The sequence below is a fragment of the Paroedura picta genome, chromosome 5 (genome assembly GCF_049243985.1).
Source record: "Paroedura picta isolate Pp20150507F chromosome 5, Ppicta_v3.0, whole genome shotgun sequence".
NCBI lineage: Eukaryota > Metazoa > Chordata > Lepidosauria > Squamata > Gekkonidae > Paroedura > Paroedura picta.
In genome coordinates, this window is record NC_135373.1 from 58963908 (window position 1) to 58987803 (window position 23896).

General features: G+C 38.9%; 1 protein-coding gene across 4 annotated transcripts in view; it reads left to right on the forward strand.

Annotated features, from left to right (window-relative positions):
• CPNE8 (copine 8) overlaps nucleotides 1–23896 on the forward strand; it is a 96666-nt gene that overhangs the window by 68413 nt on the left and 4357 nt on the right. For all 4 annotated transcript variants that reach the window (XM_077338219.1, XM_077338221.1, XM_077338222.1 and 1 more), the window contains 9 exons: nucleotides 5550–5591; nucleotides 6502–6577; nucleotides 8566–8619; nucleotides 9883–9944; nucleotides 12391–12437; nucleotides 12784–12965; nucleotides 14694–14821; nucleotides 15742–15844; nucleotides 21626–21683. In XM_077338219.1, coding sequence (XP_077194334.1) covers nucleotides 5550–5591; nucleotides 6502–6577; nucleotides 8566–8619; nucleotides 9883–9944; nucleotides 12391–12437; nucleotides 12784–12965; nucleotides 14694–14821; nucleotides 15742–15844; nucleotides 21626–21683 — 752 coding nt within the window. The remainder of the gene's footprint in view (nucleotides 1–5549; nucleotides 5592–6501; nucleotides 6578–8565; nucleotides 8620–9882; nucleotides 9945–12390; nucleotides 12438–12783; nucleotides 12966–14693; nucleotides 14822–15741; nucleotides 15845–21625; nucleotides 21684–23896) is intronic.

A 23896-nucleotide genomic window follows, 5' to 3' on the forward strand; every position in this document is an offset into this window, starting at 1 on the left:
TGATCTCTGCTCCAAGTGCTCTTGTTAATGTCTGGTTCTAAAGGTCTCTCAGCATTAATACCTCATCTGAAAGGGCTTTCAGCACAGCTGCTGTTTCAAGCAGAGACAAGGCTTGTTCTTGCCATCTCTAGGGGAACCTTATAACCAGTCAGCAAGTATACTTTTTGGAGGTAAGCTTGAGCAATTTGGCTCTCAGTTCCATGGTAGCCTTTGGAACCATCAGTGATGCCTTGGAGATCCGTGAGCTCTTCTATTTTTCAGTATCAATGATAAAGCTGCCTCTCTAAGCCCAGTCCTTTTGTAGGCACTTTCTCATTTGTTTCATGCATACCTACACTTCCTTCTTCCTACCAGGGAGTGGCACTGACTCTCCCCACATTCAGTCTCACTGCTGTTTCTGGTAGATTCAAGTGGGTAGCCGTGTTGGTCTGAAGCAGCACAACAAAACAAAATCAGAGTCCAGGGGCACCTTTAAGACCAACAAAGATTTATTCAAGGCGTGAGTGTTCGAGTGCAAGCACTCTTCCTCAGACTCACGCCTTGAATAAATCTTTGTTGGTCTTAAAGGTGCCCCTGGACTCTGATTTTGTTTTGTTGTGCTGCTTCTAGGATAGAGTTCTTATCTCAGCTGGGTTCAGATTGTCTCTGGAATCATTCCTATGTGACACCAGTGGGGATTAGAACTTTCGGGCTAGGACCTGGAAGACCCAGGTTTAAATTACAGTCTTCCTGAAAAACTTGCTTGTGACATTGGGACCTTCACATTCTTTCAGCTTGACCTGTCTTGCGCAATTCTGATGAGGATGAACTGGAAAGGTGTTAAATGGTATAAACATGGAATATATGGAATCCCTATTGAGGAGTAAGATGGGGAACAGATAAAATCCACGCCTATCTTTGACATACAAACTCTTATTAAATTAGCTGATGCTACAGCTCCTACTGTAGTATTTAGCAAATGTATGCATAATTCCACTAATCATCTCTATTGTTGTTAATGGCCTGCAGGCCAAATAGCATTTCATTTCTAGTTCAGAGTGCTGCTACCTTGAGTGAGAAATGGAATTTCTGTGCTGCACTTTCCATTTAAAATGCTAATCAGCAGTTCAATATGGCCATTTTACTATCCCCTTTGAAGGAAGCTTGACATACTACTTTTAACCTCATCTTGGAACATGGTGACTATTAGCGAAAGTGTTATAAAATGGGGCCATTCAGTATCTCCAATGACAATTTGTCTCTGTGTATAATAAAGCAACAGCCCAGTAATATATTTATTTTAAAATAAGGTTTTTGTCCATCTGACTTACTTCTTCAGATATCTGTATGTCTCACAACCCGTACCTGTAGTGTACGTGGCAAGTATCTATAACTTTTATCTGGATCAGTCTTTTTAGAGTGCCCTAGTACGTGCTGTATTGTGTTGTAATATTGTAATAAAAATGAAAGGTACTGGTTATTACTGTTGCTTCACTGAGAAGCTATCGATTCTTCAGTCCACTTGGATAACACTCTATAGGGAGCAATAGACTTGCTGTTGGATCCTCAAAAGTCTCCTCCTTCAAATAACATGATGTCTCAAGGTTGTGCACACATGCACAAAATGCCAGATTCTATTCTTAGCATCTCCTACTGAAAATGTCTCTGATAATAGGATTTATAAAAACTCCTTTCGATTCATTCATTTGTTCTCTATGGTCATTTACTGTCCTAGAGAAAGTAACTATTCTGTGGTATACTGTGCTGTTTACCACTGTGGCAGGCTTCTCAGCCACAGGTCCATTAGCAAGGTTCACCTGACTGAAACAGGGTGGGACGAGAGGCAGGAAGGTGCAGACAGGAGAGCCTTAGCAATAGGAAAGCCTTGACAGGCTTTCCCAGAGAAGCTCATAAGATTTGGAAGCAGTCACAATCCTGGAGGGAGAACAGTGACTCTCTAGGTCTAATTGTTTTAAGTTGGGAGTGGCTGAAGAAAGAGGGGATAGAAAAGGAGGGCAGAGCTCAGTTTAATGGCCATGTTGGAAGCTGTAGCTATAAATAGGGAGGAAGGGAAAATGGGAGGAGGATGGCTGGAGAAAAAGGTAAGAAGAATGTGTGTTGCAACATCAGAGCTCTTCTCCTATGTAACAAATAGGAGATGGGTTAAATGAACCATGCCTTCAAGTATATAGACTGATGAATAAAATAACTTGTACAAGGAAATAGTGGTTGGGTGCTGATCTCAAGACTCCTAGGACTGCAGAGATAATGTTCCTCTAACCCCAGAGTGCTACTACTCACAGGTTTCCTACAGTTCTTTTCTCTTATGTGAGAACTCAGACTCAAGATCTTCCCTACCTCTCTTCTGAAGGAAGGTCACCAGTCTTCCCATTAATTAGACTAGTCACTTCAATATTCTCCCTGTGACAGGAAAAGGGTGCTGTATTAAGAAGGGCAGCTGAAGAGGCCTAAAGCTCAGGTCATCTAACTATGTGTGGAGTCCCACAAGGAGCAGTCTTCTATCCTATTTAATGTATTCATGTGCCCTCTTGCTCAGCTGGTGCGGAGGTTCAGACTGGGTTGCCACCAATATATGGGTGACACCAAGCTCTTCCTTCTGATGGACAACCGCCTAGACTCTCCCTCAGAATCTTTAGCCAGATGTCTGGAAGCAGTGATGAGGTGGCTCAAGCAGAGTCATCTGAAGCTCAATCCTTCAAAGATGGAGGACCTATAGAGTAAGTGGGGACCAAGTGAGGAAGCATGCTTGCCTGATCTGGATGGAATGCGACTAGTAATAGCCACTCCACCAGAAACCTGGGTGTGATCCTCGACGCATCCCTCTCCCTGGAGGCACAAGTCATGAGAGTAGCGTGACAGGGAGCTTCTTCACCAGGCATTTGGCTGAGGCTAATCTGACCCAACAACATCTGTGGGTCCCCCCTCAAGACACACCTTCCCTGACCTGAATGATTCTGACCTCCCTAGGGGTTCTGTTAAAGTTGCTCCTACTGATATTTGTACAGTGGGACCAGTTGCAGTATTTAACTTACATCCACCAGTTAAATTGTTCATTACATGTTTTAGAATAACTGTTATTTATATCTTTGATGATCCATGTAACTCATGGCGTTCCATGTGAATGGCTCTGAGCTATATGGGAGGGTGGTATAAAAATATAATATAATAAAATAATATTATAGTCTTTACATTTTTGTTTGGCTACTGTATTCATAGATCTCTTTGCCCTTCTGGCAGAGACTCCTGTTGGGGTTGGAATTTGACAGTAGCAGAATTCCAAAAAGGGGACAAAACCCCAATCTGAGAAAACAAGTCAGAAACCTGAATGTTGAGCAACAAAATAAAAATACAAATATTATAAAGTGCACATTAAGAAGATTAAAAACAACTTTAAAACCAAAGAATCAGAATTTGTGCAATATTGCAATACATTCTCAGTGGTTGCACTTGGTATGACCTTAGACCAAATATGTTTCAACCAAGAGGGTCTTCATCAGTGGTCAGATAAAATATATGCACACATGATGACCTGATTAGATCTGGAATCTCAGTGAAGGAGCTCAGGAAATGGATTTACCAATAGAATGCAACACTAGATGGTGATATAATTGCTCATCCTAGAGGTGTCCCTCTCTTTAAATACTTGAAGAGAACTCATTGTAGATCCCTATATTTGAAGAGCTTGCCATTCCTAACCCTGAGGATGGTCTTTACTCATCTAAGATTTCAATCATTACCAATGGGAGTATATAGTGGCTTGTTCTCCCATCTCCCCTTATCTGAATATACTTGTATATGTGATAAGGGAGTGGTTGAGGACCTTATGCACTATGTAATGGACTGCCCCCTTTATGATGATTTATTAAAATAATACTTCCCACTGCCTCAGGTCTCTTCAAAACTGAAAGTCTGATTTTTTATTATCAGACATGATACCTATGTAACCAATAGAGTTGCATTGTCCTTGCTGCCCGGAGGATAAGATCCAAACTGTATAATTAGATCTAAGATTTAACTATTATGACCTGCTACACTGTTTGTTTTATTCAAGTAATTTTATATTATCATGTAGGAATATATTTGATAATTTTCACACTTCTTTTCTTTTTATAATTCCATGTGTCTCATAGTCAAATCCTGATTGATGTGTATTTTATATCTGATTGAAATTTATATCTGATTGAAAAGGCCTGTGGCTGATCAGTAAACTAAACTGAACTGAATATGCATATACATATATGACTGTCCCATGTCACATTACATATTATGACTTTCTCCAACAGAATGCTTTTTTTGTTTGCCATGTTCCTGCATGTATTTGGATTAGGATAGTTGCAGAGAGCACCTTGCTCCTTTATAAAGCATCTATCTGGGTGAATATCAATATGGGATGCTAAACAATTGTTGGGAAGGCAGTCCACACCCACGTCCTTCACTCAGTGAGCTTGCTAGTCTCCCAAAGTGGGAACTGCACAGAAACCTGATGATGAAAACAGAGTTGCATTTACTCATAACTGTTATTCATTGAGTAGTCTTTTGTGCAGGCACATGTCTATCCCTCTTGTCCTACCGTGAGCCTTAATTTCTTTGGGTCTCCAGCAGCAGCATGGAAGGAATTTAAGAAGAAGAGCTAGTTTTCTGTACCCCACTTTTTACTACCCAAAGATGTCTCAGAGAAGCTCACAGTCACCTACCCTTCCTCTTCCTACAACAGACACCCTGTGAGGTAGGTGAGGCCTGAAGGAGTGGGCATGTGGTAGTTTTGGTGGGAAAGCACCAGAAGGAGGAGGGGCACTCCTAGTTCACTAGAAAGCTTTAGAAACATTTTCTGCAGCTGGCCTTTACGTACAGAATCCCAATGTGTATCTGCACCGAAGACAACTTGATGAGCAAAAATTGCAGGTATGTGCAACCTGTTTTCTTCCTTAACCATACAGAAGATGTTTCTGTTGGCGAAGGGAGGGAAACACTTTTATCTGATTGCTCTTTCCAGCAGCAGAGCACTAACACCTCTACCTACATCTGTTCCTGTAGCCCTGTCTGTTTCGGGGGGGGGGTTAAGCTGTAGGAAGAGGCAGAAACATTCCACTCTGCTGAAAAGATTCCTTTTATCAGCAGAGATTTTTCATGGGATCCAACCCATCAACCTGTTTGCTTTTAAGCAAAAAAAAATTTTTTTTTTCACAGAGTAGTTCAGCAGTGGAATAGGCTGCCTAAGGAGGTAGTGAGCTCCCCCTCACTGGCAGTCTTCAAGCAAAGGTTGGATATACACTTTTCTTGGATGCTTTAGGATGCTTAGGGCTGATCCTGTGTAGAGCAGGGAGTTGGACTAGATGGCCTGTATGGCCCCTTCCAACTCTATGATTCTAAAATTAAAAATGGCTGTCAGCTTCATGTTTAATCATTAGACATGGAACTGTACATTTCACACTAGGTCCTTAATAAAATGCATTACTTTTGACTCTAAAAACAGTTTTTTTCCCTATTGTCAAGGTTTTTCTTATTTCTTTTTGAATAGCTTTTCTGTTTTGTTTGTTTTTCCTTTGCAGAACAATTAAGATAGAAGTGTATGACTGGGATAGAGATGGAAGGTAATTATCTTACTGTGCTTCACTACTTAGCAATACTGAAAAGGATTTTATGACTAAATCCTTTTAAGTCCAAGAGTCTGTAGGAAAGTAGTTGCCTCCTACATATTTATAATATTTTGACTTTACAATGATGGCTTTGTAAGATAGGGTTGTTTTAGGATAATGAATATTTCTTTTGTTTTTAATCCAGTGTGGTTTTCTCCCATGACTTTCTCTCCCAGCAGCCATGAAAGTCACACAAAGGATCTTTATTTTAGCTTCTGACATCTTTATTTTATTTCTATAACCATGGTCTGCAACAAACAATATTACTGATTTACACTATCCCAAGCTAAACTTGTCATCAGCTCTAGAAACAAGGGGTGCTATTTCCTTTCAATCTTTTACTAAGTCCCAAAATAGGCATAACCAAAAGTTACCATTTCTGTATTGTGAAAGTTGTTGTGACATATAACTATATTAGAGGGTCTGATTTAATTTTAAGTCTATAAGAAGTAATAATCTTAATTTTTTTATCATTCAGGAAAGTGGTCACTTTAAGGTTACATGTACTTCAGCTGTGGGCTTCTTGCCATATTTATTAATTTCCATTATTTATGTCTAGATGGATCAGGAAGAGAGATAAGAACCTGATCAGTCAGATTGGACAATTTTGAATTAAGTGCATTTTTCAGTCACAAGTTTTATTAACTAACCTTATCAGATATATTTGGGGCTGGTAAGATACATGGCTTGGCATCCCCTAAATGTCCCAGTAGCCTGTAACTTGGAGATAATGATTAAATAGCAAAGCCTTCTACTCCATATGAGGTAAATATCTCTACAAGGATTCTTAGGAACTATTGGATCATCTCTTTCCACCTTTATAGCATACGTCTACTAATCTGAATCTCCTTTTTCCCATTTGTAGTCATGATTTTATTGGTGAATTCACAACAAGTTATAGAGAGCTGTCCAGAGGACAATCACAGTTTAATGTGTATGAGGTAAGCTAATATATTAAGTCATGTTGTGTGTCTTAGAATTCAAATAACGACAGTTGCCTATGAGGTTTGATATTCTATGCAGTATGATCACTGATTTTATTGCCTTTCCAGGCTGGAAGCCTCTTGTTCTGGTGGGATTGGCAGACAGCTCTTCAATACCAACTCTGATCTCATGATGTTTTGTGAGATCTCAGATGGCATTCTCCATTGTAGGGTGGGGTGGGATTTTAACACCCCTCTCTTTTTCTTTTCAGATTTTCTTGCAAAACTGAGGGTTGTCCCAGGTTTTTTATAAAATCTCCATTCTCTGTACATATCCCCTTGTGTACATGTAGATTTTAAAATATGTATTCTGTGGATATGTTCAGAATTAAATATATTGATGGATCAAGTAGTCTTTATATAGTTAAATAAAGCCTCTGAGCATATACTTTAAACCTGTTCTGGATAAAGTCATAGAGCTTCCTCCAGTAACTCCCTTACCTTTTCAGCATGGCAGTGGCCTGGCAAGGCCACTTCAGCTTCCTTGTGATGCGGGCAATTAGCCCTACTGCATCCCAGGTCCTCATGGGCAAAGATATTCCCTGTCAGACCTGGTCCACCACAGGTCTGACTGGGGCATTTTCTGTCCCTTCTGGACGCCTTAGGAATGGAGGAGCTGGACCTGGAAGGACCAACTCTTCCTCTTCTACACCGGCCTGCCCTAGGATAGACCCCGTTGGCACCTGCAACAAAAAAGGGAACACAGAGAGCCTAAAGCAGGCCAGGGCCGGGCTGGGACCAGGTCAGTGCTGAAGTCATATGGAAGTGGAGATTACTCCCGCTGCCATACGAGTGCCAGACCGGCCTTTTCTCCCCACTGTGGAAAATGTCCCTCAGATACAAATGTATCGGCTTGGTAGTTGGTAGTTTGCTTCTTCCTGCCCTCACCTACCGTTGTTATTCTGTGACCATTGTACATATTCAGATTTCTAAATTTGTTTCTGTGGACTGCAGTTACAAAAGATAATGACTACAGTAGTGTCACTGTATTTAGGTTAGTCCTGATTTACTAATTCCTTTGTTTCTATAGAACTTAATCATGAGTGTAGCCACATTGTATCAGATAACAATAAGCCTTTGTCTACAAAAAAATCATCCCACAATAAATTGTATATTTTGTAACTTATCTATGTGTTCATGTTTCAAGTCCACTGTTCTATGTGCTTGAATAATTAGCAAACAATAAGATTTCAAAAGGAAAGTGATAGAAATAAACATTGTGATTTTCTTCTCTTTATGTGGTACACTGTAAGCCAGATTCTTCCTCAGTTATGCACATATTTTAAAATATTCTCTCAATTTTTTGAGGTAAATCATTCTTTAGGCTCTCATGGAATTAATTGTTGTTGTAATAAGTCTTTTATGTGAATCACTGACTTATGAGTGCAGTTTCCAGTTATATGTTTAGACAATCAGCTTGTGGGCTTTCTTGAAGCATCTGACTAGCTGCTCCCTTGAAGTGAGCTTCATATACCGATAGAACAGTCAGATTCATGCTCATGTCCTCATGTTCTTCTAGGATTCAACACTTTCATTTTGAAACTGATGTTCAGCTTGTCCTTACTGTGCCATTTTTAAATGTGCTTTCCACAAATTCCTGCTGAAACCTTTACTTTATTAACATTCATGTTTTATTATTGTATGAAATGGAATAATGGACTACTGTTGTACACCGCCTTGAGAGACTACAGAGAACAATATATTAAATAACTAATAATAATAATTACTGTGGTCTGTAGGTTGTAATGTGCTGCAGTGAGATGCATGTAAGATTATATGTATTTGGCTACAAAAACAAATTTTATGGAGGGGAGGGGGTTGCATCTTAAAAGTGGGGCAAGTTTATAATGGGGAAGTTTGAGTTACAAATTTGAAAAACAGCCCCTTCAAAAGATTTCATTACATTGCATGCATACAAATTTAGATATTTTTCTGTATTTTTCTAGGTAATAAATCCAAAGAAAAGGGGGAAAAAGAAAAAATACATTAATTCAGGAACAGTTAAGTACATGATTTCCCATATATTCTTGTTAGAGTGAGATCTATCTATCCATCTATCAAAATTTGCTTTCTTACCCGCTGCTCTCAGCAATGCTAGCTCATGGTGTGTTACAGTGATTAAACCCCACAATCAGCAATAAAAACAATAAGAACAATCTCCACTTTAAAATCCTTAACCCTCCCCGACAGTGAACTCTAAACCTCATCCTCTCCCCCACATTCAGCAACCCCACCCCAGGTGCCTCAGGGGGATTAAGGGGGGATAGCCTGCTATCCTGGCTAAATTGAAGAGGGGCCCCTGAATATTTAAAATATTTAGCATTGTTTGTGCTAAATATTCTCTGAAGAACCAGGGTAAGATATGCTGCTGTGGTAGAGAGCAGCAGTTTGGGGCAGAAAGCACAAGTGTACATTTTCTTGTCCATATCCATACTTTCCTCCTTTCCTAAATCCAAATCCCTAATCAGCAGGTTGGCTGTGACTGGGGTGCATCTTGTATGAATCCTGGTTCCACTCCCAAGCTCACCACCAGCCAAGTGATAGTGGTGCTCACCCTCTTCCCATCACCATAGTGCTGCATGTCTCTCTCATTGTTCTGTATTCTCTTCCTCTCTACAGTAGCTTTCCAGCATCCCCTTGCTCATTTGATTGGGATGTGCTCAAGTACAGATGTCGATCGGTTGAGCAATGAGACTTTTAACAGACTTTTAACAGCTTCCCCCACTGGCCTAGCTCATCAAAAGTCTGTGGTTGTAGTGCTGCAAGCATAGACTGCAGTCATTTTCGGGGGAAGCCTGAGACCATGACTACTGTGCCTGTCCTTCCACCTTCCACCATGACTAGTCAGCTGATTGTAGGTTGAAAGAGAAAGTACAGTAAGGATAGACTCCTCCCCAGTCATCGGGGGGGGGGTTTGCTTTGGGCTATGAAAGAGGAAAAAGGGAATAACTGAAAAAGCTTTATGATATAGAAGCTCTGGGATGGGAAATCTGGAGACATTGGGGGTGGAGCTGGGAGCCGGCAGGATTTGAGGTGGGGAGAGACCTCAGTGGAATATAATGCTGTGTAGTCCACCCTCCAATGCAGCTATTTTCTCCAAGGGAACTGATCTCTGTCGCCTGGAGATGAGCTGTAAAACCAAGAGATCCCCAGGGGATCCCAATCTGAGGCTGACATCAGTATTCTGTTAAAATGCTGTCTTTATATACATATACTTTTCAAAGGATAATGTTCATGAATTGTTCTGTGTCACTTGCTCTCAGGTAACATTACTTTCCTTCCTAGTGGAAACAGAAGTTTCCTTCCTTGACTATATTAAAGGCGGGTAAGTGATAATTTTGATATATTACTGATGTTATATGTACAGCCAGTAATAATTGCTGTAAAAGTGTTTATCTTGTAACATTAATATTCAGGTATAAGGACACAGCAGAAGGATAATATGTGTGCTTATCAGACCCTAGAAGGCTGTACTGGGTATAATCCTTTTAGAGGATTCAGCTCTGGTCTCATGTTCTCTTTGGCAGGCTATGATATGCACCTATTTGTAAAAATGTGGAGCTGCATTCTGCGGAGGGTGTAACTTGCTTAGGACTGTACTGAAAGGCAAGCTACTCAAGCTAACTTTTTTTCTTGAGGAAGTAGAAAGAAATTTGTTTGTTCCTTTTTGGTATTTTCCAAAGTGGAGGTTGTATTTTGAACATTTAAATAGCATCTGCACCCTTTGAAGGTTAAAAATTACGATGAGGGGCCATGGCTCAGTGCTAGAGCATCTCTGTCCGTCAAGTGCTATCAAGTTGCTTCTGACTTATCGTGCCCCTATGAATTAATGACTTCTAAATCATCCTGTCATTAATAGCCTTGCTCAGCTTTTGCAAACTGAGAGTTATGACTTCCTATTTTGAGTCAACCCATCTCATATTGAGTCTTTTTTCCTACTGTCTTCAATTTTTTTATAGTTGGTATTTTAAAAAAAAGGATATGACAGATTATAAACTGGTAGCATCACACTTGCCTTCTGGCCATTCTGATTCTGGTCTCTGTATTTAATATGTGGCATTAACAAACGACAGCTTGAGCAAAAGGCTGTGTAATTTAAAAATTTTATATTTTAGGACAAATTAGGGCTTTGAATAGATCACTCAACCCAAAAGTTAAACAGTATTCTGTTTAGCAGTGTGGTTGTTCTTGTTTCTGTTTGAACTTTACTAACTAGATTTTAGCTTTAGTTTCTACCATGTTAATTAGATTTCTGTCCAAGTTATATTTATGCCAACTTCTTTCTTTATACTATTACAGAATTTTATACTATTAATCAGACTGCATGTCTTGTCTTTTTGTCACATATTTGATGAATGAGAGCTCTTTTGACGTAATGACAAAACACTCCTACCCAGCAAGTATTGTTCCATACTTGTGAGAACATTAATCAAGCTATATTATAAGAACTACAGATCTGTTGGAAATGTTCATGGTTTGAATCAGTATAAATCCAAGTATGAGTGTTTTCATACTGAATTGCATTCAGCCAAATATGCATGCAGATTGTTTATATTTTATATGTATATCCCTATATAGACAACTCACATAAATTTAGATTATTAATTAAATGTAATGAAGCACTCATAGAATCATCAAATTAAGAAACATCAAAAGATAAGCATTAATAATATGTTTTAGATCTTTTCAGTCAGCAGATGCTTGGAATAGAAACACCTGCCCTTACCTACTCCAGGAAGGGATGAGACAGTGACTTCTGTCATGTCTGAGTGACCACCTAGCATTGGTTGGTTAATTTTCCCCTAAGGATACAGTAAGGGCAGATCATTGTCTTGTCACTAAACCAAAGGGTTTTTATGTACAACCAAACTGATAGCAGTACATAGGCTGCATCTGCACTCAGAAGCATATCCAGAAATGTTTCTCTGCCAAGTGGCTGATAATGAAATGTGTTCCTGATGCTCATCCATATGATAATGGAGTAGATAAATTGGGCAGGATGTGTTGTCAGGGATGGTGTGGGTCTCCTGTCTTCCTTTGGTTGCTGCATATCAATGAGGTCCTCCTTATACTTACCTGCACATGTACACATGGGCTGCAGCTGGAATGTGATCTTTGCACAGGAGATCACCTCTGCTACCTTGTTCACCCCTGTATAGGAAAGTGGGATCATAGCTAAGACTACAAAGTCAAATGAGAACTGCTTACTTGAAAAAAGTCATAATCGTTTAAATAAATTTTATTAGATTTGAAGTCATATTTCTTTGGCATAATGGTCAATAGCTAGAGATTATTCCTTTGATTACACAAATTGGTCTGCTGCTAAAATTCATATGACTGCTTAAATGACTGTGATTCACAGGCAGTCGAATACTTTGACTCGAGCACATTGGCACAGTGATATAATGTTAGCTAATCTGAAATTCTTCTCCTGGGAATGAGGATCCCCTGGAATAGATTAGGTGGAATTGGAGGCCCCCTGTAGGAGTGAGGACTGGCAAAAATTACATGCACCATTCCTGCAAAAATTCTGTAAGAGTAAAGCCATTGTGTTAGAAAAATTATTATTTCAAATAATATTTTAATTATAAATGCTTCTGCTTTTAAAGAGGCAAAGTAATGTCAGCACGAATATAATTTCAGTTTGGGGTAGATAAACTTTGACCAGAATTATGTGCATATTTTAATTTTCTGCTATGCTAATCATTTTCCATGTTTCTTTTCCCCATAAGAAATAATTTAAAAGTAGTTCATATTTGTTTCTCTCACAGGACACAAATCAATTTCACTGTGGCTATTGATTTCACAGCTTCAAATGGTGAGTATTTTAGGTTAGAATTGACTAAGAGGCTGTCCTATATTAATAGCTTTATTCACTAATTCCTGCTTGGCCAGTCAGATTACCATAATGTCAAACCCTGAGTCAATATGGGATGTCCCACTTTGCTATGAAGGCTTTCATGGGTAAACTCAATAAGTCCTAGCAGATATTAGTTAAACTGTTTTGAAGTATTATTTGGAATAAAAACAACAACAACCAAAGTTTATTTTTTTAAGCTTATAACTGTCTTACTTCAATGTCCTGTTTACTGGTCTTTTATACTTGTGTGCAAAACTTGGGTCCAGATAAGACCAATGGTAAACATGTGCCTTTGTTTCTACAGGCAATCCTGCACAGCCAACCTCCCTCCACTACATGAATCCATACCAGCTAAATGCATATGGAATGGCGTTAAGGGCAGTAGGTGAAATCATTCAGGACTATGATAGTGACAAAATGTTTCCAGCTCTAGGTTTTGGTGCAAAACTGCCTCCAGATGGAAGAGTATCTCATGAGTTTGCTTTGGTAAGAAATATATACAACATTTTATTTTTATCTTTTATTTTGTGGCTCTTGTATTCATGGATCCACATATGTTCGAGTTCATTTGAGTGATAACAGTAATGTTTTTTTGAAATACAGCATGAAATTCTGTATATGGACGAGGAATTTTATTGTCACCTCCTTCACTATTTGCTCTTTCCCTTTTCTGAAACCTCACATCCTCTCGCCAGACACCCTACAGTCTGCTTCTCTGTCATAAGCTTACCCTATTTCTCTTCCCCTTGGCAACCTCTATCTGGAAAAACTATGTTTCAGTTTGTGTGATGCTGATTAGAGAAGGGCACAAATTGGTTCATGAGCCAAAATTCATAATTCGTTTGGCCCAGTTAGACTTAAATGGCTGGCAACCATTTAAACCATCCATTTTGCTCCTTCCCCTGCCCCCTGCCTTAGAAGTGCTAGGAAGTGAAATGGACTACTGAGATGGCTGACAGCAATTTCATCAATCAGTTTTGCTTCCTCCTTCTTTGAAGAATGGGGAAGCAAAATGGAGAATTGAAATGGCTGCCAGCCATTTAAACCAGTGGTTCTCAACCTTCCTAATGCCACAAACCTTTAATACAGTTCCTCGTGTTATGGTGTCCCCCAACCATAAAATTATGCAAGTGATGTTTCACAGAAATTAATCTGAAACTGATCAATGGCATGACGATCCATTGTTCATGATTGTATATAAATTGGGTTTTTTTTCTGGGGTTTCTCAGTTCAGTTCTGCCTCTTGTCCCACTATGCCAATCTGGCTCTTTTCCGCTGCTCCAGACAAACAATCTATCTCAATCTACTCCACAAGGCTGTTTGCCCTGCCATGATCCCTGTAAAAGTGTCAGTTGACCCCCAAAGGGGTCCTGATCCCCAGATTGAGAACCACTTATTCAAACCTAACAGTTGATAGGTGGATCTGCCAAGTTGCTAGATTTAAACAATTGGCAGTCATTTCAATAGTCCATTTACTTCTCCTTGTTTCTAACCTGGGAGAAGCAAATAGACCAGGCAGCAGACAATGGGGACTTAACAACATTAGAAGCAGGGTGCTGCACTTTGATGATTCACGGTCTGATGCAGCAGGGATGTTTGTTCTTACTGAGGAAACAAATTTTATTTGAATTGTGACTACAGTCACTGAGGATAAAAATAAAGCCCCAAAAGTGGTCATGTGAACTGGCTCACCTTCTCTTTTTTCTCTGTTTCATGATGTTAGCTCCTCCTTTTCTGGTCACTGTCTTCATTGGCTGATTTCACATAGTTCTTACACCCTGTTATTTGTGATAGTTCATAATATTTGCCTCTTTCACCATCAGCACAGACTGTATAAAAATTACAAGTTGCTTTTGTTTGGGAGAGAACTAAGTAATGTTACCTTTCTGTGGTGGAAGCATGCAAAATCCAAATTGTTTATTAGATTTCATTTGCTAAAGGTTTGTCACCAATGCATAGTAGCATGTATTTACATTTTTTTTGCAAAATGAACAAAAATTACGGACTGGATATTACTTACTTCCTAATAGGTAAATAAGAGACACCAATAAGGTGTACTTTGGAGCTTTTTCCTGCATTGAGAATTTCAAATTCTGTATTCAGAGGTTGATATCAATCTTGAACTCTCATGTAAATCTTTTATATAGCATTCCTATAATCAGTAATCATAATCAGTTAGCTATTAGTTTCTTACCACTCTTCTTCCACTTACAGAACGGAAACCCTCAAAATCCTTACTGCCATGGAATAGATGGTGTCATGGAGGCATACTACAGGAGTCTAAAATCTGTACAGCTTTATGGACCAACAAACTTTGCTCCTGTTATTAATCATGTAGCAAGGTAATGAATATATCTGTTGTGTCAAAATTTAGTGTACTGAACTTTCACTGCCTGCATAATTATATTGAAAAGTTAAAAAGGAATATAATTCAGCAATGATCAAGAAGGCAAAGCTGTATCATTTTCTTACTCAAGCACTTGTGTTCCAGCTTATACATTTTCAGACATAAGCTTCATATTGTCTTTGAATAAGTGTCTTTCTTTGATTATTTATGCAGTTGTGATAGAAGTGTTGGAAGTCCCTGGATTTATGCTCTTAATGGACTCTACAACAGCCATGTCAAGGTTACAATTTTCTGGCTTTGGATTTCATAATAATCATGGGCTGTGCCTTGGACCTCACATATTATAGGACGCATGTTAAAGATTACTGTTTTTCCATTTCTGGGTTGCTTTGCCTAATTATGACGAGGTTTTTCCATATTTGTAACTGTCAATACTTGGATGACAAGTGATTTTACTCTTATGGGCAAATGCATCATACAGGAAACAGGTTTTCATGGCTGACAAAGCAGGTTTACATTAACAAGAATTGGAGATTCTTTCTAAATTATTTAGATTGCCAAAAGTACAATGTAACAGTATACTATTTCATATTTTTCATTCCAGCTTCTTTAAAAAATTGATTCATAGAATATGTATAGATATCTTTGAAACAGTATTGCAAACTATCATGTCACTATTGCTACATTATATTCCGTGCCTTAAATATCCAGAAAAGCTGAAAGCACAGGGTGAAAATCTATATGCAAGTTCAGTGTCATAATTAATGTACCAGCTATAGTTCATGCTGTGTTTTATATGCTTACCTTTTCTAAATTGTTGTGCATGGTTTATTAATTCATTTCAGGAGTGCATATGTGTATATTTAAATGTTTTATTCACTGACATTAAAACTGTGGTTTTTGTATTTTTTTTAGATATGCTGCCTCAGTAAAAGATGGCTCCCAGTATTTTGTTCTTCTCGTTATTACAGATGGGGTAATTTCTGATATGGCTCAAACAAAGGAGTCCATAGTGAATGTAAGCAATATTTAAACTTGGTCTTCAATGGAAACAATGTATTTTAAAACAAAAAATAAGTAATATAGGTTCACCTTTGTTTGCAGTCCCAGATGGGTACTAAGCAGGCCAGCCACCAGAAGAGTATTTTTAGCTAGCTTAGTAACAGAGCAGGAGCCCTTCCTGGTCATACGATCTTTTGGTGGGAAAGTACCAGAGGGAAGATTGCAGTTACAATCCCTCAGATTGCAGTTACAGCTGATGCTTCCCTGTCAGGGTGGGGAGCACCCTGTAAGGGTAGATGTATTTATGACAAATGGTTGCAATCAGAGACAAATTTGTATATTAACTTAATAGAGCTGAGAACTCTTCAAAATGCCCTTAACTCTTTCTCAGATTTACTGCACAGCAATAATTCAGATTCAGGTCGACAACACTATGGTGATGCTTTATTTAAACAAACAAGGAAGCATCTCATCCCTTCAGTCATGCCAAGAGGCCATTACTGTTTGGGAGTGGGCAATAGAGAATTACTCCTACATGCCATTTATTTTGCTGGAGTAGAAAATGTCATGGCAGGTAGATTCAGCAGATTGGAGGAACACAATCATGAGTCATCCATTCATCAGAAGTATTTTTACCCCAACTTCCCACTTTGGGGGTTTCCCAGGATAGACCCTTTCACAACAAGGTTCAATTCCAAGGCCCCTATTTTTTTATTTCAAAGCAGACATAGACTCACTGTCCCTGGGAGATGCTTTCTAACTAATTTGGAATCAGGCACTGTTTTATGCTTTTCCTCCCTTGTCTTTGATAGAGAAGGCTGTGGCCAAACCAGTCACAGACAATTCCCACTGTATTCTAATTAACCCCCTTTTGGCCAAGGCAGATACAGTTCCAGGTTCTCTTATGGAGATCAGAGGGTAATTTCATTCTCCTCCCTGTAGTATAGGATATCTTCTTACCCCAAGACCAATCTCATCCAGGGTTGCAACTTGATTGAGTGGTTGCTGACACCAACCAACAATGCTTACCTGATTCTGTGATTACAATCCTAGATAATGCTTGGAAACCCTCTACCAGAATATCTTATAAATTCACATGAAGACAATTTTGAATTGGCTAGTACATAAGCAGGTACCATCAGAGACCTGTCCTGCACATATCTAGTGCTGCACATATCCTACAATATCTAGTGTTGTTAAAACAAGCTGAGCTTTTCAACTCCTCGATTAAAGTACAGTTAGAAAGTATTTAAACTTCCATTCCACAGTAGCAGGGAAATCTTTTCTCATACAAGATGTCAAAGAAGTTTCTTAAAGGCCTTGATAATTTATATCCTCATAGGGCTGCAGTGGTCACTGTCCATATTACTGACATTTTATGCAATCACACTTTGAACCATTAGGCACTTGTTTGGTAGACAATCTCTTCTTTAAAACTGTCTTCTTAGTGGCTAGTATACCAGCAAGTAGAGTTAGCAAAATTGCAGCTTTCTAGGTGGACTATTGATTTATTAAATGTCATTATCACAGAGTAGTACTTAGACACAGCTTAAAATTCTTACCTAAAGTGGTCTCCAGATTTCAGCTTAACCAGGACATCTCATTATTCATCTTTTTTGTACACCCATTATCTGGAACAGAAAAGGGACTACACACTCTGGACGTTAAACATGCATTACTGTTTTATTTCAAACAAATTAGAGATATTGGAAGATTACCATGTTTTTTCTGTTTCACTGGTCACTCTAAGGGAAAGACTGTGTCAGTTTAAACTTTTTCTAGATGGATAGTGTCCATGATCAAGACTACCTATAAACAAAGATTTACAGTGCCCATTCAATATAACTGCACAGAAAACTAACTGTCAATCAACAATGGCTGCCTTCTAAGGAGGAATTACATTTCTGGTGGTGCAAAACTGTTACCTGGTCATCTGCAGATACGTTCATCAAACATTCTGAGGATATCAGCATAACAAAAGAAAGATCAGTGGAGACAGAGGTCCTGCAGTTTGCTTCAGTGAATCACTCCCCCCATCATTTTGTATGTCCACTTGGTAGTCTCCATGTGGGACTGCACAGGTCAAAAATGAAAACAATGTTACACTTATCTGTAACTGTTGTTCATTGAGTTGTTACTGTGCAGGTATACATCCCTCCCTCCTAGTCTGCTGTGACTTTTTTTTAAAGAAATGTAAATAGTAAGAACTCCTTCCAAGGCTGGTTCAAAGCAACATCTTAGGGGAATTGTGGGAGTGTGGAGACCCTACCTGGAGCATGTGACCATTAGACAGGAAGTAGCAATAGTATCTCCAGATGGAGGAGCCCCTCCTGCTCTGTTACTATGCTAGCTAAAAAAAAACTCTTCCAGTGGTTGGCTTGTGCCTGTGCAGTGACAACTCAGTGAACAACAATTACAAGTAAGTGCAATACAGTTTTGGTTTTGTAAAACATTGGAGAATAAACATTTGGGCCATGCAGATTATGAGCTTTCTATCCACCTATCCATCTTTCTTTTTTTTTTTTTTTATAGAAAGTTTTTATTTTATTTTCCAGAATTGAAGAGTTGAAGACAGTAAGATACATGCAATCTACATTGTTAATACAGAAAAGGAGAGCTATACTCTTCATTTGATACACTTGGTTCCCCATTTTTAATCCCTTTTGTAAATAGTTCAGGTAAGGGCCCCATTGTTCTTGAAAGACCTCTTAGTGTCAGTTTGACTATCTTGGTAAGATCAGCTAGTTTATTCACCCAGTCTTCTGTCGAGGGTAGTTCTTACGTTTTCCATTTCTTGGCCAATTCTAGTTTTTCTGCCGTCGTCGCATAGAAGAAGAAGCTCTGTATGTGGGTTAGGAAGCACTGTGGAAAAACATTTTGGTTCCCTGTTTCAATCTTAAAAACCCTCTTCTCTCCATTTAAGATTATAAACTGGCTACAATATTATGGACTTTTACCCAAAGCTTATAGACTTTTTATAGACTTTTTCACGTTTGCACCACATTTAAAAAGAGAAGTCTACCTTGTTACCATCATTTCAACATTTGTTTGCATAGTTTCTGATAGTTTTAACAATCATAAACAGTTTATACTTAACGTAGTCCTAGAGCCCTCCACATTTTCACTAGAAAAAGGGAAAAAGGAAAAAAAAGAATAAGCCTGCTTAATTGTACAGAAAGAAGAGAAACAAATATGTATAAGTATACATTGTTAATACCAGAAATAATAAAATGGAGTCTTCATTAATTAATAGAATAGATTTTTCGTTAGTTATATTTACACCTCCTCAGTTAAAAACCTTCTTTTAGTTATGCATTAAATTTAGGCTGAAAGTCACTACAGAGATATGCTAGATAATTCAAATTCAGCTATCATAGGAAATCTAAAACCCCACACTATAATATAAGCCCATTCCATTAGGTGTCTCCTTTTAGTTATGCTTTGATTTTGAGCTAGTAGGCAGTGCGAAATTAGGTTTAATAATACAGATTCAGCTTACTTAAAAGATCTTAGACCCCAGATTAACTTCTTAACTAGTTATATTGCCTATATGGCTACATACAGGAGGTAAAAGAGGAAAGGAATTTCGACCACTGTGTTGCATTTCCATTCCCCAAGCTTCTTAAGGAGGTCTCATTTCGAGGCTTATTACGTCTTGTAGCTCCCGTTGACTAATGTTCTGTCCTATTGGTCTTTGGCTGGGAAAGTACAGTTGTAGTCTTTCCCTCGAAGTATACATCGATAAATCTTGAAGCAGTTGTACCTCCTGGACTCCAATATCAGTACAGATGTTTTTCCATGAAGCTCCTTTCAATCGATTGCTTTCACCGCAGATCCATATGTCTTTCTTGTGTATTGTTGCTTTGGAGTGGCTATATATCTTCTCAGGTAGGGTGTCCTTATCTGAGCTGCAAGACTCTGACATCCCCTTTTCCATCTCCATAATTTCAGATTCCTCTTCTGCTGGTAATTTTCCATCTTGTTTAAAGCTATCATCAGCCACTACCATTGGTTCATCATTCCTGTTAGAGACTTCTTCCTTAATGCCTTTAAACTCCATGAGCATATTTTTAAGTGAACCATTTTCTATCCATCTTTCTTGATCACAAATCTTTTCTTCATATATGAATGTGCTGTCAATTTCTGATCTTCCACCCAGTATGTTACCATACTGTCCTCATTTATTAAATGTTGCCTGTATTCTGAATTCTGTCGGTGGTAAGATCGATGTTTATTTTGCAAGTAAAATATTTGCATGCCACCTTGCCAAAGCTCTGAGCAGCTTACAAAAAATTAAAGTCAGTGATGTCACAGTTCAGTAACCTCTCCCATGTGCATGTTTATGCCATCACAATAAAAAACAAAAAGTTAATAGCATCAACAAAATTCTTACCAAGGTTCAGATAGCAAAAGTCCTTTTGGAGTAAGAGAAATTTGAACCTCTTCTAAAAGGCTAAAGGAGAACAGCTTTGAACCTAATCAGGGAAGTTGCACCTCAGGCACATTTTTACACTTTGTGCTGTAAAGGCATTCAGAGCAGACCTAGCCTAGAGAGCATACAGCTTTGTGAGGATAATGAAAACTAATTGGAGCTTAACATTCACTGCTGGCCCCATACTTCTGGTTTAAGGAAAATAAATCAGAAAGGAACTGCAGATTTGCACAACATACCCTTTTATGAACAGCCCCTGGAATGTAGCATCACAGGTTACAGATAATGCTACCAGGTAAGTGTGAAGAGATTGTCTGTTAACCCCTGCAAACACAGTTGAACTAATAATTAAGCACATGCTTAGTTTATTAGATCCATTGTCATCACCCTTTCACCACGTTAAGGAATGCTTAGTTTATTTTCACTGAAATCACTAGGATCTATAATAACTGTGACGATTATGGCCTGTGGTTTTATAAGTAGTCCATCAAATATATGAAATCCAAAAAAAAAATTTCAAACAAAATTGAATGTACAAGGAAGCATATGTGCAACTGAATTTTGAAATATTTTATTGCCTTTCTATTACCAGGGAACTTATTGGAATATACAAATGGTTTCTCATGCAGGTACTGATGAGATCCAAACATGCTTAGCATCAATGAGGTGGTTGCCTCATAGGTCCTTATACCATATCCTGGGCCATAAATATTGTTTTACTACACCAGTCATGTACTTTTATATCTTCCTTCAAGAGCCAAACTAGATGTTTGTTTATTTTTTGTTTTAAAAGAGTGGGCCTTTTAAAAAAGAGTTGGATCTGGGTGCCCTATAACCATTCAGCAGCTGCAGAGAATGTCTGTTTAAAAAATAAGGCAGAGCATCTTCGGGCTTGGGAAAGGAAGGGCTCACCCCCCTGCCATCCTTTTTCCTGTGCTGAAAAAGTTGTTGGTGGGAGCCTAGCATTTCTGCTGTTTCACATGGAGTATTCTGCTCATATGGAACAGCCAAAACAGGGAAACAGCTTTCCCCCAGTACTGTCTTTGTGTAGAAACAGCTGGGGCAGGAGGCAAGAGCGCCCCTCCTCCCCCGGTGTTTCATGTGAACCTCCCTGAGCCTCAGGGGAGGTGGTTTATAAATATAATAAATTTAAAAAATAATAAATAAATAAATAAATTTAACAAGACCTGAAATAATCATTTGCATAATTAAATCAATTTATGCAGAAGTTAATGAGGGAAAAATTTTTATAATTTGTACAGCTCTTTTAGAATCTCCAAGTATATCTGTTCCTTTAAAAATGGTTTGAAAGTAAAATTTGCAAATTGTGAATTATAATATCTGTATTTTTGTTGCTCTTTGAAGGCTGCCAGGCTTCCAATGTCAATAATAATAGTAGGAGTTGGGCCAGCGGAATTTGATGGTGAGCATCCCAGTTTCATTACAAGTCGTTTCTTGTTTTTATGGAAAATCCCATTGTCCAGGGATCTAGCACAGATTTGCACATTGAATCATGTTCACATGTTTTCAAGAGAAGTCTGTCATATTAGTGGCATCATCACGGTGTCTTTGATGTTTAAAATTGCAACACACTGCCAGCCATACTCCGAAGATTGAGGTCTGTTCAGAAACTATGCAGGCTTTCCCGAATTACACACCTTGTTTTTACAAAAATGAAAAGCAACTGTGTTAAAATGTTGAGAAACATAGCCATACTCCAGTAAAGCCTTTGTGTTGTTCTGCTACATCCTTTTCTTTGCACCAGATTTATTTTAAACAATTAGAATGTGTGATCTCTTAAATTATTTTCATGTTGAAAGCATCTTTATCTTGAGACAAGCAGTGGTGCTTTGTAACAAGTGCAGTAAATCCTAATTTTTCTTGTCAGAAATCTTTTGAAAGAAGCTTCCGGGAAAAGATGTTTGATAGCTTAATTAAAATAATGACTTGTCTGGCTTATTCACAAATGCATTTCTGTGTCCACAGTAATTTGAGATCTATTTCCTATAATACTGTACTGTTCAGCTGAGTATTGCATCAATAAAATGCAGATGACATTAATCCTGTAATCTGCTAAACTGAAAACAGCTTTTACAAATGCTAGGTTCAAGGCAACACCCATGGGCAGTTCTAGAGAGGAAATGCTGCCACCTTAATCAAGACTGTGTGACTTATAAGTGTTTTAAATATATTAACATGACCTTTTTGCCAGCCTTTCTCAACTTTTTGATTACTGAGAAACCCCTGAAACGTTCCTCAGGTTTCGTGAAACCCCCAGAAGTGACACAATCATGCAGAATATGATTGGGAAACATAGCTGTGTGTGCCCACCCGGAGGTCCTCTCCTTCCCGTCATTTTGGGAGGAGGAGCAGGTTCATATCACTTGATAAACGTTTAACACATTTAAAAAATTTAAACAAATTTAACAAACTTTAAAAATATATTTAAATATATGAATGCTTGGTCTTTGGGGGTCTCACTTCATGATGATTAAGTTGCTGCATTTACCAGTTATGCTGCTTAGGCTATAGATCCTTATTTTTGGTAGTTAAAATGTATATTATAGTAGTAAAGCCCACTGTGTAATGTAATACAACAGACTCTAGCTGGTGTGAGTTTTGTGCCTCACTTGGAAGCTGGCAACCCTAAGAGGAGCACAATAGTCCTAATCCAAGTCAGGTTCAAGCACACCTAGGAAGTATGGAATCCAGAACATGAACCTACATCCATCCGGCAACCTTATCGCCTCTCTGCAATGTTTTCTTGACCTGAAATATGCCAGGGGCGCTATGTGGCTGGTTGGGTGGCTGTGGAGTCAATATACCCTTTTGAGGCCACACTTTCATGGAATATTTCCAACCCAGGGGTAACCAAGCTCCAGGTGGAGCCTGGAGATCTCCTGGAATTACTGCTCATCTCCAAACTGTAAAGATCAGCTCCCCAGGCAGAAATGGCTGCTTTGGAGGGTGTGCTCTGGGGTAGTGATCCCCAACCTGTGGGCCATGGACCACATGTGGTCCTTCGACTAATTGGAGGTGGGCCCCGAAGGACGCCTTCTCCCCCCCCCCAGCCCTTTACTTCATCCCCCCCCCCCAGCCCTTTACAACACCCTTCATTGTTGTGGCGTGTCTGTATCTTATTTTGTTTAAACATTACCATAGCGATCAGAGAGCGCTAGGGCAGTGGTTAAGAGTAGAGGAGTAAACTACCCCCCCCCACCAGGCCTCAGTAAAAGGCGTTGAGTGGTCCCCAGCATTGAGTGGTCCCCGGTGATAAAAAGGTTGGGGACCACTGCTCTGGGGCATGGAACCCTTTTGAAGCCCCACTTCCAAACTTCTCTTTCACTGGGATTAGCTAAAATAGTCTGTTGCTTGGCTGGTGATGCCTGCCCTTCTGAAGCCTGGGGCTTTCTGCTTGCAACTGCAGTTCCTGTTGTTGTGCGCAAAGCCAAATTGTTGCCTAATAAAGCTGGAAAACCTAGTTCCCCCCAAAGTCTCATTGTTTACTTTCCTGTAAACCCTTTGTATGTGAAAACCCAAGCTAACTTCACTTGAAATTCTGGGCCACATGCCTTTTATTTCATAGGACCTTCATGCCAAACTCTGATTTTTATTTATCAGGCCAGGCTTGAGCAA